Source organism: Mustelus asterias, chromosome 10, assembly GCF_964213995.1.
Source record: "Mustelus asterias chromosome 10, sMusAst1.hap1.1, whole genome shotgun sequence".
Lineage (NCBI taxonomy): Eukaryota > Metazoa > Chordata > Chondrichthyes > Carcharhiniformes > Triakidae > Mustelus > Mustelus asterias.
Genome location: NC_135810.1, coordinates 77,789,601 through 77,807,127, shown reverse-complemented (window position 1 = coordinate 77,807,127; position 17,527 = coordinate 77,789,601). Strand labels below are relative to the sequence as shown.

At 42.0% G+C, this 17,527-nt stretch overlaps 1 protein-coding gene across 1 annotated transcript in view; it reads left to right on the top strand.

The window, feature by feature from the left end:
- Positions 1-17,267, top strand: part of st6gal2a (ST6 beta-galactosamide alpha-2,6-sialyltranferase 2a) — a 60,674-nt gene extending 43,407 nt beyond the window's left edge. The window contains exons 4-5 of the mRNA XM_078222813.1: positions 5,400-5,574; positions 17,017-17,267. Of these exons, the coding sequence (XP_078078939.1) occupies positions 5,400-5,574; positions 17,017-17,267 (426 nt within the window). The remainder of the gene's footprint in view (positions 1-5,399; positions 5,575-17,016) is intronic.
- The last annotated feature ends 260 nt before the right edge of the window (positions 17,268-17,527 follow it).

Sequence of the window (17,527 nt, the reverse complement as noted above, 5' to 3'; positions counted from 1 at the left end):
CAGTGCACTACTTGGAAAATGCTGCTTTTCAAATCAAAACAAAAAACTGTGGATGCTGGAGATCAGAAGTAAAAACAGAAAGTGCTGGAAGAGCTCAACACATCTGGCAGCATCTGTGGAAAGAAAAAATCAGAGTTTATATTTTGAGTCCAAAATGACACTTCTACAGAACTCAAGAGAGATAGGAATGAGAAAGATTTTCTACTGTTGTAATGGGGGCGGGACAGGTGGAGCAAAGAGAAGGTCAGGGATAAGGGGAGATTAAATGACAAAGATGTCATGGAACGCAAGGCAAAGTGAATGGTAATGTTAGCATTATAGACACAAAACATTGGTCTAGAGTCAGTGTTAGTAGCCGAATAAAGGTCAAAGCTGATTGAAAACAAAATAGCAAAATGAGTTAATAGCAGAATAAAGGTCAATGCTGTCCAAAAGCAAAATCATGAGAGCAAGATCGAGACTTGGGGGGGGGGGGGGCAAAGTGGAGGACAGAGTTCATTAGCCTGAGCCTCTGCATTACTAGTGATATTACCACTACAACAGCAAAACCCCACCCACAGTCATTCCAATGTAGTAAAATGAAGATTTGAGTGCACATATACACTGATATATTTTAACAAAATATTTCATAAGTAGCTGGAGATGAGTGGTTTCCAACTGAATATTATCATCTACGTTTTTAAGATTGTACATATACTTTGCAACATTGCAATCAAAACCTTGAGCTGGAAAATCTTGCTTGTATGCAAGTCATGGGCAATCTACTAGTTGGTAAAATTCTTCGAAGAGATCTTCCAGATTGCTTCACCCACAATGTATCATACGTCCTGTCTGCGAGTTGACAATGCGGATAGCCATTCCCGCATTATGGGCTGATTGTGCTCAGTGCTTCATTGTGCTGTCATTAGGAATTTGTAAAACTACTAAAATCGTCACATGGAACGTAAGGTTGGCTGACCCATGATCACCTTGTGGAAGATGCATTCACAAGTGACTGTCAAAAGCCATTTTCATTTGCCTGAAGCAGCAAATCCTTCCACTCAGCAAGGGAAGCCAGACATCCAAACTGATATCCCCCTTCCCCATGCAAAGCATCTGCCTGAAGGGTTAAAACTGATAACAGCAATCAGCCACAGGAGTCTTGAACTTTGCTGGCTCGCATTCAGTTCACTCCCAGTGGAGATCTAGCCCCAGCAAAATCCCAGTGGGTTTGGAATGACTGGGGGTGGGGGCGATTGCTATTGCATTGGTAATATCACCAGCAATGCAGAGACTGAGGCAACTGGTGGAATTTAAATTCAATTAATTTTTTTAAAATCTGGAATTGAAAAGCTAGTTTCAGTAATAGTGACCATGGAACTATCACTGATTTTTGTATAAACCCACTAACGCCCTTTAGTGAAGGAAATCTGCCATCCTTACCTGGCCTGGTCCATCAGTGACTCCATACCCACCGCACTGTGGTTAACCGCCCTCTGAAATGGCTTAGCAAGCCGTTCACTTCACAGGTAATTAGGGTGGACAACGAATGTTATCCTTGCCAGCAATGACAGCATCCAATGAAAGAATAAAAAGAAAATTCTACTAGTAGGCATCATACTCCCATTCGACACTTGTAAAGGTGCTGTGTGAGGTCAGGAGGGTCACAAGTGATATATAAACTGGTAAAACTGGAAGATAGTATTGCAAATTATACTGCAACCATTCACAATACTGTTAACAAAAAAAAGCCTCGTCTCAGCTGTGTCATAATCTCTAGTTCCGTGGTTAATATTTTCAACGTGACCTTTAGTTTTAGGAATTAAAGTACTAAACTTATGATGAATGGAAACAGTTGGGTCAGAATTCTCTGATGTCATTCGCCCTGTTCCCACTGCCAAGAACTGAGAATTTGGCACTCAGCCAAAACACCATTCACTGCAGTGGGGACCGGAGAATCCTAGCCACAGACGAGGTGGGAGAATTCTGGCCTTGATTTGGAAACTGATAAACAACCCTAATGTAAAGCAAATCAGCAAGCCTAGATTAATGACAGTAGAGGGATAACCTATGTTTATCTTGCAAGGTCAAAGTTAGTAGTGGGAACACAAAACCACCTCTGGATCTGCAATAGAGCCAGGAGGCTTCCTCTTCTCTCAATAAAATATTTCAATTACTTATATAGTTCCACAATTCAATGCAAACCTTAAATGAGGCTCCAAAAGTACAATTGAGAGACTGATTTAAATTGGCAATGCACCAATTTTCCAGGAATTTTCAGGAAACCCAGCAGGTAAGTGAAAACAGAAGCTGCCAAATCTAATTTTGGCCAGAAAACCTTTAGGATTCCAAAATATTAACCACGGAACTAGAGATTATGACACTGCTGAGATTAGGTTTTTTTTTGTTAACAGTATTGTGAATGGTTGCAGTATAATTTGCAATTCTATTCTCGTACTGCTTGTGGACCAGAAGGAGCAGGAGTGACTGAGTGCATGAAACAATAAAGAAAAAAAATAATTAATTAGTCAAAAATAATCCTTTTGCAATCGCTAGCAATTTTGGCCAGAAAACCTTTAGGATTCCAATTATTTCACTCTGTGGAGAATATTGAGCAATTCTATTAACCAAGACGTTTCTGCCTGTGACAATAGAAAGCATCAACTATGCATCATGAGTATTCATCAGTACCTTATTTGGTAACTTATATCAGGTGCAGTTATTTCAATGTAACATAATAAATCATGCTTACTTTGTAAATATGGGTCATTTAAGAGATGAAATGGTGCACATATTTTTCATGATTACTGTTCTCCACATTTGTAGATGATATTGTTGTGGCAAAAATGCACCGAAATCATTTTTACAATATTACTAGATATAGGCAGTTGACATAATCCCTAATACCATGGAATGCCTTCAGGTTGACTGAAAAATTCCACTCAGCTCTACAATCAGCCTTAATAGGCATTTAACTGGCTCATTGGCAACTTGACACTTGTGGGCAAAAGCTCTCCTGCCCCCAGGGGATTGAGTTGGGACGGAAAGTCAGCAATGCTGTGCACCCATGTACCTCCATGTTGGACCTCACATGGGGCTAAATTTCCTGCCCCAAAGATCTTCGATCTCAACCTTTCATACATTCCATCAAGGAGCACCCACAACTCTCTGGGTAAAGGATTATAAAGATTCACAATCCTAAAAAATGTCTATTCAATGGTGGCACAGTGGTTAGCACTGCTACCTCACAGCGCCAAGGACCCGGGTTCAATTCCAGTCTCGGGCCACTCTTTGTGTGGAGTATATGCTTTCTCCCCGTGTCTGCGTGGGTTTCCTCCGGGTGCTCCGGTTTCCTCCCACAGTCCACAAATGTACAGGTTAGGTTGATTGGCCATGCTAAATTTCCCCTTAGTGTCAGGAGGATTAGCAGGATAAATATGTGGGTTTACGGAGATTGGGCATAGTAGGGATTGTTGTTGATGCAAGCTTGATGGGCCGAATGGCCTCCTTCTGCACTGTAGGGATTCTATGATAAATAATTGACCCCTTATCCTGAGGCTGGGCTTCCTTGCTCTAGATTCTGCAGCCAGAGAAAACAGCCTCTGTGTCTACCCTATTGAAGCCCTTCAGGATCTTGTATGTTTTAAGTAGGTCACTTCTCATGGTTCAAGACCCTCACCAAAACTCCATACAATTGCTGGCGAGACTTTCTCTTTCTGTATTTCAATTCCCATCCAAGAAAGGTCAACATGTCATCTGCCTTCCCAATTGCTATCTGTACCTACATGCTAATGATCTCTGTTTCTTGTATGAGTACACTAAGTCTCTGAATACCGACATTTAAAAGTTTCACATCATTTGAAAAATATTCTTATTGCCAAAGTAAATAACCTCAGTTCACAACTATATTCTTAACCTGTCTATGTATCTTTGAAGCCTCTTTTTCTGTTCCTCACAGCTTTCATTCCCACCCAGCCCTGTATCATCAGCAAACTTAGTTATATTATTCTTGGTCTCTGCGTCTAAGTTCTAAATATAAATTGTCATAGTAGTCACCACCTGCCAACTTGAATATGCCCCAATTATTCCTACTTTTTGCCTTCTGTCCATTAACTGATCCTCTAACGATACTAATGTTATTCCAAACTCCACGGCTATTTATCTTAGGAAATTAACATTTTGTGTGACACCTTTTTGGATGCCTTCTGGAAATCTAAGTATACTACCTCTACTGGTTCCACTTTACCTACTCTACTAGCTACACCCTCAAAAAGCTCGACTCTCTGCACCTCCTGCTCTCCCGTAGTTCCACTCTTGGGTCTGGTTTTATCAGCTGTCGCTCCTCTCACTTTTCCTCCGGTCCTCTCACGAGACAGTTATGAGTGCCTTTCGTCCCTGTCACAGGTCCACTCTCGGGCCTGGTTTCATCCTGGAGCGCTCCTCTCAAACTCTTCTCTTTCTTTCCGTGATGTTAGCATCAATCCAAGCTGGATCAACGGACTGGATGGTAAATGGACTAAAATCTCACCAGGAAGGAAAGAGGGGAGGAGAACAATGAAAGAGAACACTAGAGGGAGGAGATGAATAGAGGGGGCAAGATGAGAGAAGGGGTGGGGAGCAGGGGATGCAGGCAAGGAATTGCAGGGATGGTGTTAAAGTAGTTGCTGTGTTTGGAAAAAGCTGAATGACGGGGCGTCATGTGTAGCTGCACATTTTGTATACTGTCTTTTTCCAAAACTCAGGACCTCACTACACGTAGTACATGACTTTTATACGTGTTACACAAAGGCACTGTGATGCACAGAGCTTTGAAGAATAGTGGCGCACTTCAGCGCGTGCAGCTAGATGGCGCAATTCAGGCAGGTTCAAAAATTCTCCTGCAAACAAGGACTTGGGCTGAAAGGCAAACCTAGCTATGGGGTAAAACTGATAATCAAAAGTGTGTTACGATGATGGAGAAAAATAGTTTAAGGTAAATGGACAAAATAAGGGTCAGGCTTTCTCAACAGAGTGGTAAATTTCATCTCTTCTTGAACATTGCACATCTGTTAATGAAAATCAATCCGTTTCCGATAGTGCTGCCCACTTGAAATCCATCCACTGCAGATATGGTTAGACAAAAAAAAATGTACGGGGCAGGTACAAACATGAATTGGTTTGATCGAGCTAGCTTAAACCTATGTGTTTATTATTTAAGATGATTTACAAATAACAGTAATAATGAGCTGAGATTTAACCATGTCATGAGCATTTGGTCTACAAAAAATTATAGTTTTTTTCTGAATTCTAGCTTTACATAATAAATTGCTTTGTCAGTTTTGTAACTTATAAAAATAAAAAGAAAGAGTCTTGTTTCTTTCTATCATTATGCTGCAGCATTGAAAGTGAGCATTTTGATCCCCTTTTAATGTGCTCCTCAGTGGTACAAGAAACCCGATTACAACCTGTTCATGCCCTATTTGCGATATAGAAGAAAGAATCCTGACCAACCCTTCTACATTCTCCATCCAAAATTTGTCTGGCAGCTTTGGGATATAATCCAGGAAAACACTCAGGAAAAAATACAGCCAAACCCTCCCTCCTCTGGCTTCATCGGTGAGTCTATCTTTCCTCCTTTTCAGTCATTCATGCGGTTTAATTGTATTCTAAACAAAGAATGGAAGCTCTAACTCGATTCTTTGCAAACTGCACATACCTGATATTTTACAAATTATGGCACAAATTCAAATAGTGTTAAATACGGAAAGAAATGAATTTGTTTTGAAAAGTGAGAAGAACTGAAGGTAATTAAATCACCAGACCATGATGGCGAACATCCTACTCCTGCTGAAGGAAATCAGGGAGGTGAGATCAGAAGCTTTAACCACAATTTTTCAATGTTCCCAAAATATACAAATTGTTCTGTGCCAGCCAATGTTGCACCCTTGTTCAGGAAAGAGCAGATTGATAAGACAATTGATTATGGACCGGTTAGTCTAATCTCAATTGTGGGCAAACTTTCAGAATTAATAACACAAGATAACAATTGTAAGAATTTAGAAATGCATAGGGTAATCAGCAGGAATTTGTCAGACAAGGCAGATTCAACAAATCCCATTTTGAGTTTTTTAAAGAAATGTTTGAATGCACAGGTAAAGAAAATGTATGTATTTTTGAAGAATTCAATAGGGTGTCTCATAAGAGGTTTATAGGAACATGCAGCTATATGGTACACTGAAAATGCAGCAACATGAAGAAATTGTTGCGTGAAGAATGACTGCTCGGGTAACCATGAAACCATCATAAGACCATAAGATATAGGAGTAGAATTAGGCCATTTGGCTCATCGAGTCTGCTCCGCCATTCAATCATGGCTGGTATGATTGTCATCCCCATTCTCCTGCCTTCTCCCCGTAACCCTTGATCCCCTTATTGATCAAGATCAGCACCATGTTTTATGCCCCATGTAAGCCTCATAACCCTCTACTTCACTGAACCCTCTCAGCACTTCCTTCTATTTCTTTCTCTCTCATGTGCCTATCTAGCTTCCCTTATACATACACAGGGTGGTCACCTCATTTAGTCAATGTGGTAGCAAGTTCCATGTTCTAACTACTCTGGATCAAGGAGCTTCTCCTGAATTTCCTGTTAGATTGTAAGCAACGATCTTATATATATGATTCCTAACTTTGAACTCCTCCACAAATGAAAACATTTCTATGTCTACCCTGTGGCACCTCTTTAAAACTTCCAAAACCTCTATTAGGTCAAGGCTCAGCTTCCTCTTTTCTGGAGAAAGCAGCCCAACCTGTTCACTCTTTCTGGATAGTTGCAACCTCTCGGTTGTAGTATCCCCTTGTGAATCTTTTTGTTGTTTTTCCAGTGCCTCTATGTCCTTTTTTTCAATGGAACACTGTGCACAGTTCTGGCCAAGTATGGTCTAACTAAGTTCTATATATAGTTAAAATATCTTAATTAATGTCTTCAAGAGAAAAAGGGAAAAAAAGGGCAATAAATAAAAACCCAGTTAATATTGATCTCTAATCCAGCAAATGGTGAAATGTTTGATGCATAGTTAAAGAGAATGCAGTAGATTAAGTGTATATGTATTTTGGAAGGATTCAATAGGGTGTCTTATCAGAAGTGTGATAAAAGATTCAGTCATATGGTGCTCAAGAAATGAAGCAGTATGAATAAAAAGTTGACTGATGGATGGGAGCTGAAGAGCTAAGATAAATGGCTGTTATTCAGACAAGAAAAGAGTTGGAAGTGATGTGCACCAGGGGGCAGCACTAGTTCTTTTTTCTCTGTGCGTGTGTGTATATAAATGATATTGTAATGATGCACATTTACAGACTTCATCAGAAATACAAAAGGTATTTATTAACAAGGAAAACCTGTACAGAAGTTAGCAGCACCATCCCCCCACCACCCCTCTCCCAGCTGCCCTGGAGCAGCCCATCGGCTGCCCCAGTCCCTACGTGTCTTCTACATGCCTTTTAGATACCTGCTGCCTAAGAGAGGACACCACTCTGGGTTGATTACCCACTCTCAATTGTCCCTCAAGCCAGGTGACCCTCTTCTATTGAGTTCCCCTTAAAGGCCCTGGGGTGTTTTTCCCTCTTTGCCGAAAACATTGCTCTCTGTGCTATTTATTTTTCATCAAAAAATTCTACAGCAACTCTCTGGCCAGAATGTTACCATCGTTCACACTGGCAGGATTTTCCTGTTCCCACTGCAGTGAATGAAGATTTGGTTGGGCGCCAAATTCTCCGACCTCACTGCAGTGGGAGCGTGGCATGAATGGCAGGTAAGGTTGCATTCTTTACCTTCTTTAAACTTAAGTTCCCCTTTTCCTTAAACTCAATATCACAGCTCTCGCTTCTGAAGGTTATTTTCTCTTAATTTTTTTCTATATTTTTTAAACGCTTGATTGTGCTGGCCAATCCAGGCTCGTGCTGCATCAGCCCCTCAGGGTCTGGCAATATCTCAACATCTCACGGGGTCTATTCACCAATAGACAGGCATTCAAATCAGCATTTATTTTCTTCAGACTTCGATTAAAACAGTATACTCACACGTACCGGGCCACGTGCAGTGTTCTCATAATATATCCTATCCTCATCGCCAAATATAATGATGCATACTCACAGACTGTTGGAAATGCAAAAGGTATTTATTAACAAGGACAAACTGTACAAAGGCTGGGAGCACCACACTCCCCACCCCTGGCTGCCGTAGAACAGCCCAGCGGCTGCCCCAGTCCCTACATGTCTTCCACATGGCTTCTAGATACTTTCTGCCTATGAAGGGATTCCACCACTTCGGGTGATTATCCACTCTGCGTCGCAATTGGTCCTTCAAGCCAGGAGACCCTATTCTGCTGCATTACCCTTAAAGGAACAGTCACCACAGATATATAAAATAAGACGGGTTTCCAGCCCAACATCTTCCTGCTCACCCACTCCAAAATCAACAGCCCGCCCACCATATGTAAATAAATAATTAATGTTCAATCGAGCTTGTGAACAAGTCAGTTTACTCCGTTAATTCTGTGCCTGCACCATCATATGGTTGGCATGGGCAGTTTTTGTAAAATGTACTTTTAAAGGACAGGAATGAAGATGGAGAGGTGGCTACTATCTTTGAGGAGGGCCCTTTGTGCATCACCGGCAACCTCCTAAGATTGTACCCCCCACCTCCTTTTCTTCCCATTCTCCAAAACCCAGTCCCATGTAAAATCCAGCTGCATTTGGACAACTGGAGTGTTGTTTTCGGAATTTATTATCCTCTGTTATGAAGAAACACATCATACTTAAAAAGTCTTCAAATCAAAATCCATCAATGAATAAAATCAATATATCAGAGAATTTACAGCACTGAAATGATGGTCCGTGCTGGTGTCTTGCTCCAAAATTAAATCATACAAAATAAAACTAATCTTTTCCAACGATACCGATTGCTTGTCATTTATAAATTGGATGCTACACCAGTTTATTATTGCTTTTTTGTACCTTACATGAAAAGATTGCCCAATTCAATTGAGAATAATGGCCTCGGGGTCTCGGCACTCAGGCTACCAAACAGCCGATGCTGCTGTACTTGAACATTGTTGGCTTGGGATGACCCTGTGATTTTCTCCATCTCCAAACCCTAATAGTCACCATAAGCTGCACTCATTGCACCTGTCACCCTCCATCCCCTTCGCTCGGCCCTCTCCCCTTCAACACAAGGTCAAGATCAGTAAGTTTCTGAGGGGAATTGTAGCTACAAACTTGGTAGTGTGGCAGTTGTGGTTAGCAAAGTTCACATACAAGTGAATCACACTGTACTACCTGCTGTGTGTAATTTCTTTATCCTTTCCATGTCTGTGTAAAAACGATGCATGTAGAAATGAATTCCACACATCTGAGGTATTCATATTTGTACTTTGCCAATTAGAATTTCTCACCAGCAGAAGCCCAACAGCAATTTCCTACATGCAGATGGCCCTTCAGCCCATCTTGTCTTTCATCTTTCTGAAATAGTAACTCAAAACGCATTTTTCTGTTAGAATTGCCCATCTTGTTTTATATTTTCAGGATGAGTGTCACTGAAAGGGTGTCATTTAATGTCCATCCCTGATTACCCTAAGAAAGTGGCGGTGAACCTTCTCATTACCTTGATATCCTTTCTAGTGGTTTACTGTAACCAAGTGGCTTGCTAAGCTACTTTTGAAAGCAGTTCAGATCCAACCATGCTAGAGCAGGAGCAGAGTCACCATAGACTAGGCAAGATCAGTTGGCTTTCCTCCCTTCCATGAACGCATTCTACTGCTGGGAAAATCAGAGCTCTATGGTTATTGACTGTATTGAATTATTACTTAAAGGTTAACATTGTTTTTGTATCAATCAATATTTTAATTCAAATTTACCTGTTTTTAATGACTGAATAGATTTCACATTGTGTCAAATATCCCCTTCCGGTTTAGATTTTGTACCAATTCATTGTTATAAAATGAAGTTTGCATGTTACATATGCAAAATCAAGTTTTGGAAATAGCACTTTTATGACATGTAGGTACTAATTTTGATCAGTTTGAAGACAACAAGCTTTTTCAGGAATATTTAACTAGAATGTAAGAAAAGTCATTGTTCATGAATTGTTACCCAAATGTTCCAATGACACGTGAAGCTTTGATCCTGATATACCGTTTGTTTGTTGTTTTAAGTGTTGAATGTCTGATGCACTTTATAGAATTATTATTTTTTTTGGGCCAGTAGTTTGTAAATTTGAGATCCACATCAGAACCAGGACACCCAATCCAGGCAAAGCAACTGCCAAACCGTACAATAACCGTCCGACAAAGGAAAGGTTCAAAGGCATTGAAGAGAGTGCAGAAAAGATTGATGAGAATGACTCCACTGATGAGAAACTTAGATTTTGAGGACAGGTTTGATAGAGGTGCACAAAATCATGAGGGATCTAGGCAGAGTAGATAGGGAGAAATTGTGCCAACTCATGGAAGTTTCAAGAGCGAGAGGGCACAGATTTCAGGTAATTTGCAAAAGAGACAAAAGCAATGAGAAAGAACATTTTCACGCACTGAATGGTTAAGGTCTGAAACTAAATATCTGAGAGTGTGGTGAGGGCAGGTTCAATCGGGACATTGAAAAGAGAACTAGACAGTTATTGATAAGGAACAGTGTGCAGTGTTATGGCGAGAAAATGGCAGAATGGCACAAATTGCTCATCCGGTGAGTAGGAGGACTGAATGACCTTCTGGGAATCGTGGCGGGCGGAACAGAAAATTTAGTGGACCATTTAAAGGTGCACTGACCTTGTGCGGGAATTTCCAGTCTTGGGGCACGCGCGACTGGAAAATCCCACCCTGTGGCACAAATTTAGCAGGAGGAGTATTGAGACTATAAACATACCCCATTATTATGAAGCAAATCAGACAATTTACGGCTTTGGCATTTGTGCAGCTAATGCAGACGAATGTCCAATTTGCCTTGCTCCTCTTACAAGTTTTGCTACACCAGCTAATAGATTCAACTCGTTCTTGAAACACATGGAAGAGCGTTAAGGTTTGCCCATTCAAGTATAAATTAATCTTCAATGGTGTGATAGCACTGAATACCTTCAAACAACCTCCCTAGCACTGATATTTACTTTTACAAATGTGCATTAAGTTTTAATTTTTGTTGGGAGTTATTTTTAATTTTACAGAATAATGTTGTTTCTATTTTTTTTCTGTGTTGCAGAATCCAGGCCATTTCTGTAGAATAAAGATAGACACTATTTATTTGTATATTGGAATTCAGTGAACATACATTCACTATCAGAAAGCTGACAACAGAACGCCATAGACAGAAAAGAGGAGATAATTTTTTACAAAAGAAATTTTTTTTGACATTTTACCAACATCACACGTTGTATTGGATTGCAATATAGTGTCAGGCTTTTAAGTTGAAATATAACAGAATTAACACTTTTAAAGGATTGCTTAATTGGATCAAATTATTTTACAACAATGAACACATTTTGATCAGCAAATACATTTACACTTTGGTTACTCTTGTTGAGATGCATGGACATTAAATCATTTCAGAAACAACACTGCAGCTCTTTATGAAAACAGTACAGAAGATTACAGCAACAATGCTTATTAGAAAGCTTTTCTTATTATACCACAGATTACTAATAACATTACAGAGTGCTTTAGTTCAGTTATCTCACTAAATAATATAGATTAGCAATCACTACAGCTTGACTTGTGAAGTTACAACCAGCCTTTGTGCTTTCTTTCATTGTTTCCGAGATTCAGAGATTTACAATGGTCAAATGTTAAATCATCAAATACTTACCCCATCCACCCATCCCCATCCCCATAATATTTACATAGTCCTGAATATAAATCACTGATTAATGCGAAATAGGTCCTAGAGTAGGATTATTTTTAAAGTTCTCGCTGCCTCTCTCCATGTGGAGTTCTTGGGAGCAATCTTATGAAAAAATTCTAGTCCAGGATAAGAGTGAGAACGGTAGAGTTTCTGATCCATTTTTTGGGTGAGTTTAAATCTGTGATGTTAGCTATTTAAGAGTGAAAAAAACCCAGCCGAAACCGTTTCTCGCCAGTAGGAGGAGGGCGCGGGGTATTTAACAAAAACTGGCATTAGAACTAAGTGTTAGCTTCGCTATTAAGTTTAAAGTTTATTTATTAGTGTCACAAGCAGGCCTACATTAACACTTCAATTAAGTTACTGTGAAAATCCCCTAGTCGCCACACTCCGGCACCTGTTCGGGTTCACTGAAGGAGAATTTAGCATGGCCAATGCACCTAACCAGCACATCTTTCAGACTGTGGGAGGAAACCGGAGCACCCAGACATGGGGAGAATGTGCAGACTCCGCACAGACAGTGACCCAAGCCAGGAATTGAACCTGGGTCCCTGGCACTGTGAGGCAGCAGTTCTAACCACTGTGCCACCGTGCCGCTCCATATTACTAGCCAACCAGGCAATACTGATAATAATGCTTCACTGCTTAAACAGCCAAGTACAGGTTGCTCTTCCAGTAAATCATGAATGCAATATTTCTACTTCAAAACGGTAAGGTGACTTGCAAAACAAGTTAAATTTGCAAGATCATGAATTTTAAGCGACAGATTACAGATATCCTACCCTGCATTAGCAAATGAAAATGATTTTAAGATGCCATACTATAAACACATTTTGGAAGCTACACTGTCAATCCAAATCTCCTCATTTTTATATTTTAACATCACAAATTGTTAGTAATGATTTCCGCACACTATTATTTTCTGCTAAAAATATCAGAACACTACGATTTATTCAGATCTTAGGGCTTTTGTAGGAAGGTTGTGTTATTTGATCTGCGTGGGTTTGTAGAGGCGGATGCTGAAACAGGTTCACAGCAGAGAAGGACGAGAAGGCATCGGTGAAACTAGAGAGGGAGAAGAAATAAATAATACTACAACAATCTGTGAAAAAATGAGTACAAACATTGTAATTATAGTTCAAAAAGACACTTTTGATATATACTTTTCAATGTATCAACAGGGCAAAGAGAACACAAATGATTTTGTACACATTTGGAAAGGTCACAACATGTAATACCTGTCATAAAAGGATATGCTTTTAACGGTTTTGAGGACTACACAACTAGGGAATGTTGTGTTACCTTGTTTTCCTTTCATCTTGCAACTTGCAGGTTTTAAACCCCAAATCTGTTGTTACATAATTTTTTTGATTATTTCTTTTTTTGTTCCCCTTTCTTCTCTGGACTTGCGGATAGCGAAGAGCATTGTCGGGCAATACAGCAGGATATAGATAGGCTGGAAAATTGGGCGGAGAGGTGGCAGATGGAGTTTAATCCGGATAAATGCGAAGTGATGCATTTTGGAAGAAATAATGTAGGGAGGAGTTATACAATAAATGGCAGAGTCATCAGGAGTATAGAAACACAGAGGGACCTAGTATGTGCAAGTCCACAAATCCTTGAAGGTGGCAACACAGATGGAGAAGGTGGTGAAGAAGGCATATGGTATGCTTGCCTTTATAGGACGGGGTATAGAGTATAAAAGCTGGAGTCTGATGATGCAGCTGTATAGAACGCTGGTTAGGCCACATTTGGAGTACTGCATCCAGTTCTGGTCGCCGCACTACCAGAAGGACGTGGAGGCGTTAGAGAGAGTGCAGAGAAGGTTTACCAGGATGTTGCCTGGTATGGAGGGTCTTAGCTATGAGGAGAGATTGGGTAAACTGGGGTTGTTCTCCCTGGAAAGACAGAGAATGAGGGGAGATCTAATAGAGGTGTACAAGATTATGAAGGGGATAGATAGGGTGAACGGTGGGAAGCTTTTTCCCAGATCAGAAGTGACGTTCACGAGGGGTCACGGGCTCAAGGTGAGAGGGGCGAAGTATAACTCAGATATTAGAGGGATGTTTTTTACACAGAGGGTGGTGGGGGCCTGGAATGCGTTGCCAAGTAGGGTGGTGGAGGCAGGCACGCTGACATCGTTTAAGACTTACCTGGATAGTCACATGAGCAGCCTGGGAATGGAGGGATACAAACGATTGGTCTAGTTGGACCAAGGAGCGGCACAGGCTTGGAGGGCCGAAGGGCCTGTTTCCTGTACTGTACTGTTCTTTGTTCTTTGTTCTCAATAATGCTGTCCAGTAGTACTGGCCTTAGCCCTTCACATGAGTTTCAGCTGTATTCTAATGTTCTAATGGATAAAGGGAAGCATTGATGGAATTGTCTGGCCCCACCTGCCACCGGGATTTTCCAGTCCCGTCCAAAGTCAATGGGATTTTGGCTGCTCTGCTACTTCCCCCCCACAACCCACCCAGTAGCCGGTTCCGCCATGGCAGGGCCGGAAAATCCCACCCATTGTAGGAGTGAGGGATGGATTTTTTTAAAGAATATAGGGGACGATTCCCCCAGAGAGAAGGAGGCTTCCCGCTGGGTGCCACAACCTCCGTGAGTCTCCGGGCACCGGATTTCCAGCGCCATCAGCTCCGCACCAGAAATCGGGACAGAGCTGAATAATTTATTAAACTGATCATTTTAATACAATTTAAACATTGTAGTTAATGGGCCCGGGACTGAAGTTTCCGGGTCCACTAAACCCTCCCCCCCTCCCCAGTCAGGAGTGTTTCAGTCCAGCGGGGTTTACAATAGCTCCTCACTTGCGAGGAGCTGGCAGCTCAACCCTGTTGGAGTGAAGAGGGGCCATTGAGGCCCGCCAGAGGGTCAGGGGTAAGGGGGTGCCCCTGGGCATTGCCACCCTTGGTAGTGCCAGCCTGGGCCACCTGGCACTGTCCAAGGGGTAAAATGGCACTGCCCACTGGGCATCGGGCAGTGCCAAAAGGGTTCATTTTGATACTCGCACAGAAGAAACCAACGGGATTTATTCCAGTTTTTAAGCAAATTTGGCACAATGGCACAGTGGTTAGCACTACTGCCTCACAGTGCCAGGGACCCGCGTTCAATTCTGGCCTTGGATGATTGCATAGTTTGCACGCTCTCCCTGAGTCTACATGGGCTTCCTCCAGTTTCCGCCCACAGTTCAAAGATGCACAGGTTAGGTGGATTGGCCATGCTAAATTGTCTCAGTGTCCTAAGAAGTGTAGGTTAGGGGGATAAATGGGATACATACATTGGGTTATGGGGATAGGGCCTGGGTAAGATACTCTGTTGGAGAGTGGTGCAGACTCAATTGGCCGAATGGCCTCCTTCTGCCCTGTAGGGATTCTATGAGGTGGCAGCGGAGATGGTGGATCTATTGGTTATGGTATTCCAAAATTCCCTGGATGCGAATGTGTGCCAAGGCGCGTGGCCTGAAGTGGGGCTGAGTAGGGGACTGAGAGGGAAGGGGCATGAATGGGATGGAGGGGGGGGAACTGAGGGGGAAGTGGGGGGTCTAAGTGGGGAATCTGAGAGGGGATGGCCAGGTCACCCTCATGCCTGCATGGTGTGGGGGTGGGGGTGACCTGTTATTTGTGGGTGAGGTGGCATGGAGAGAGAATGCTCTTCTTTGGTGAGGGATTAGTGGTGCTCCCTTAGTAAGTTGGGGTTGGGGGGTGGGGGGCACTATTTCATTTATTGGTGGGGGGAACCCTGCCTGGGTGGCCCAGTCTTGGAACAGCGGGGTTGGCCATTAGGTTGTTCGAAATAAACCTATTAGCATCTTTCAGTCCGGAGACTTTAGTCACTTAAATTGGCCGGTGTCACATACTTATATCAGCGTGTTTATGGTGTTTGGGGGGGAAAAGGATCACATCAACTTGTTGTGGACAATGAGATGAGCAATAACAGGATGAGATGAGATATTCATTGCCTCCTTATTGTATGGTATAAACTCTTGGATAAGCTGCCCTGTGTGTAAAAGCCTCGTATGCTCAGAGCTGGGACTGAAGACATTCTGAGGTAAAATATCCAGATGAGGCACAATCGGAATTCTAGCTAAAACTTCAATGAAGGTACAAGAGCTCACATGGTACATAAATGAAATGATAGCGCCAAATATTTTTTTTAATCCTTATATTGTAGAGTAGAAACTTTAGTCACAGGAAATTGCAGTGGAAATATTTCAGATAACTGTTAATAAAGGTGCTCTACACTGACAACTGTAGTGAGAGCAAGCAGTTGCAAATCACATTACTCGGGCGATCTGTGAAAAAGTGATGGGGATATTATTGAATGGAGCATTATTAATGAAAAAAGAAGTAGCATTGCTCATTTGAATGGAAATATGGTGGAGCACAGTGGCCGTGATTTTAATGGCTATCTCTGCCCATCGATGGGCGGATTGAGCTGGTGAAATCATGTGAGAGCCAAGAAACCAGGTTCCATCCGATTTCTCTCCTCTCGCGATCTTACTGGCACCAGATAACCAGCGCATTCAGCCTCTCATCCATTTCCAAGAGAGGCCAGAAGGGGCGTGGCCTGAAAGGGCAAGGCCAGGGGCGACCTGATCGGTGAGGGAGGGAGGAGTCCCTGCTTCCACTCTGCAGATGATCAGTGGGGGAGAGGGGGGATGCGATCGGTCTGGATGATGGGGGTTGGGGAGGGAGGGGCGATATTTCCGGGTGATGTGAATATCATGATCGGCCATGGGCCCCCACGATAGCTGGGAGGAGGGGCCAGTGTGGCCATTGTGGCCAGCTGCAGCAGCTGAGGCCTGACAGATGGGTCTCTTGGAGATTAAGCTCAACCCATAGATGTGTGCACATGTGCAATAGCTCCCTCTGCTGCTCGAGCAGGTTGGCTGGCAATTTAATCCCTGCCCACTCCCTCTATTGGCTGGAATCGGTCTAGCCCATTTTTTCATTGTCGGTAAGTACATAAGATTCGGAGTAAAGACTCGCCCAAAAAATGAATCTGAAATTCTCTAGTGTTCACACTAGTTGGACACTTAGAATTTTTCTTGTTAAATCACCCCCAGTGATATTAGTAATATTTAGGCGGATGATCTAATCAAAATGTAATTACTTTGAGGAATTTTTGGTGGACTTGCTGAAGTAATTGTCTGTTTGGAAATATTTTTCAGGAATCCTCATTATGATGTCCTTATGCGATAACGTCAATATCTACGAGTATATCCCTTCCATCAGACAGACTGATCTCTGTCACTACCACGAGCGATACTACGATGCTGCCTGTACCTTGGGTGCCTACCACCCTTTGCTATATGAGAAACTTTTGGTGCAACGCATGAACAAAGGAATGGAAGCGGATTTATACACGAAAGGAAAGGTTATTCTGCCTGGCTTTTGTACTATGAAGTGTTCTGGAGAATAATGAGCTTTGTACTGTTGAATTATTATTGGTAATGGTGTGCAATACAGGGCATGATAGACATGCTGCAACTTTAAAAGAATACTTGAAAAGAATAGCTAGGACTTATTTCAGGGTAATATCAAGTTAATGAGCCATTGAGACTACAAAACAATTCTGCTCCATCCTACTGACACTTTTGTATTTTGTACAAATGTATTGAAACACGCCATGCTTAAAGGTTGCCAGCTTAAGTTATGTCAGATTTCAAATAAAGACCATTA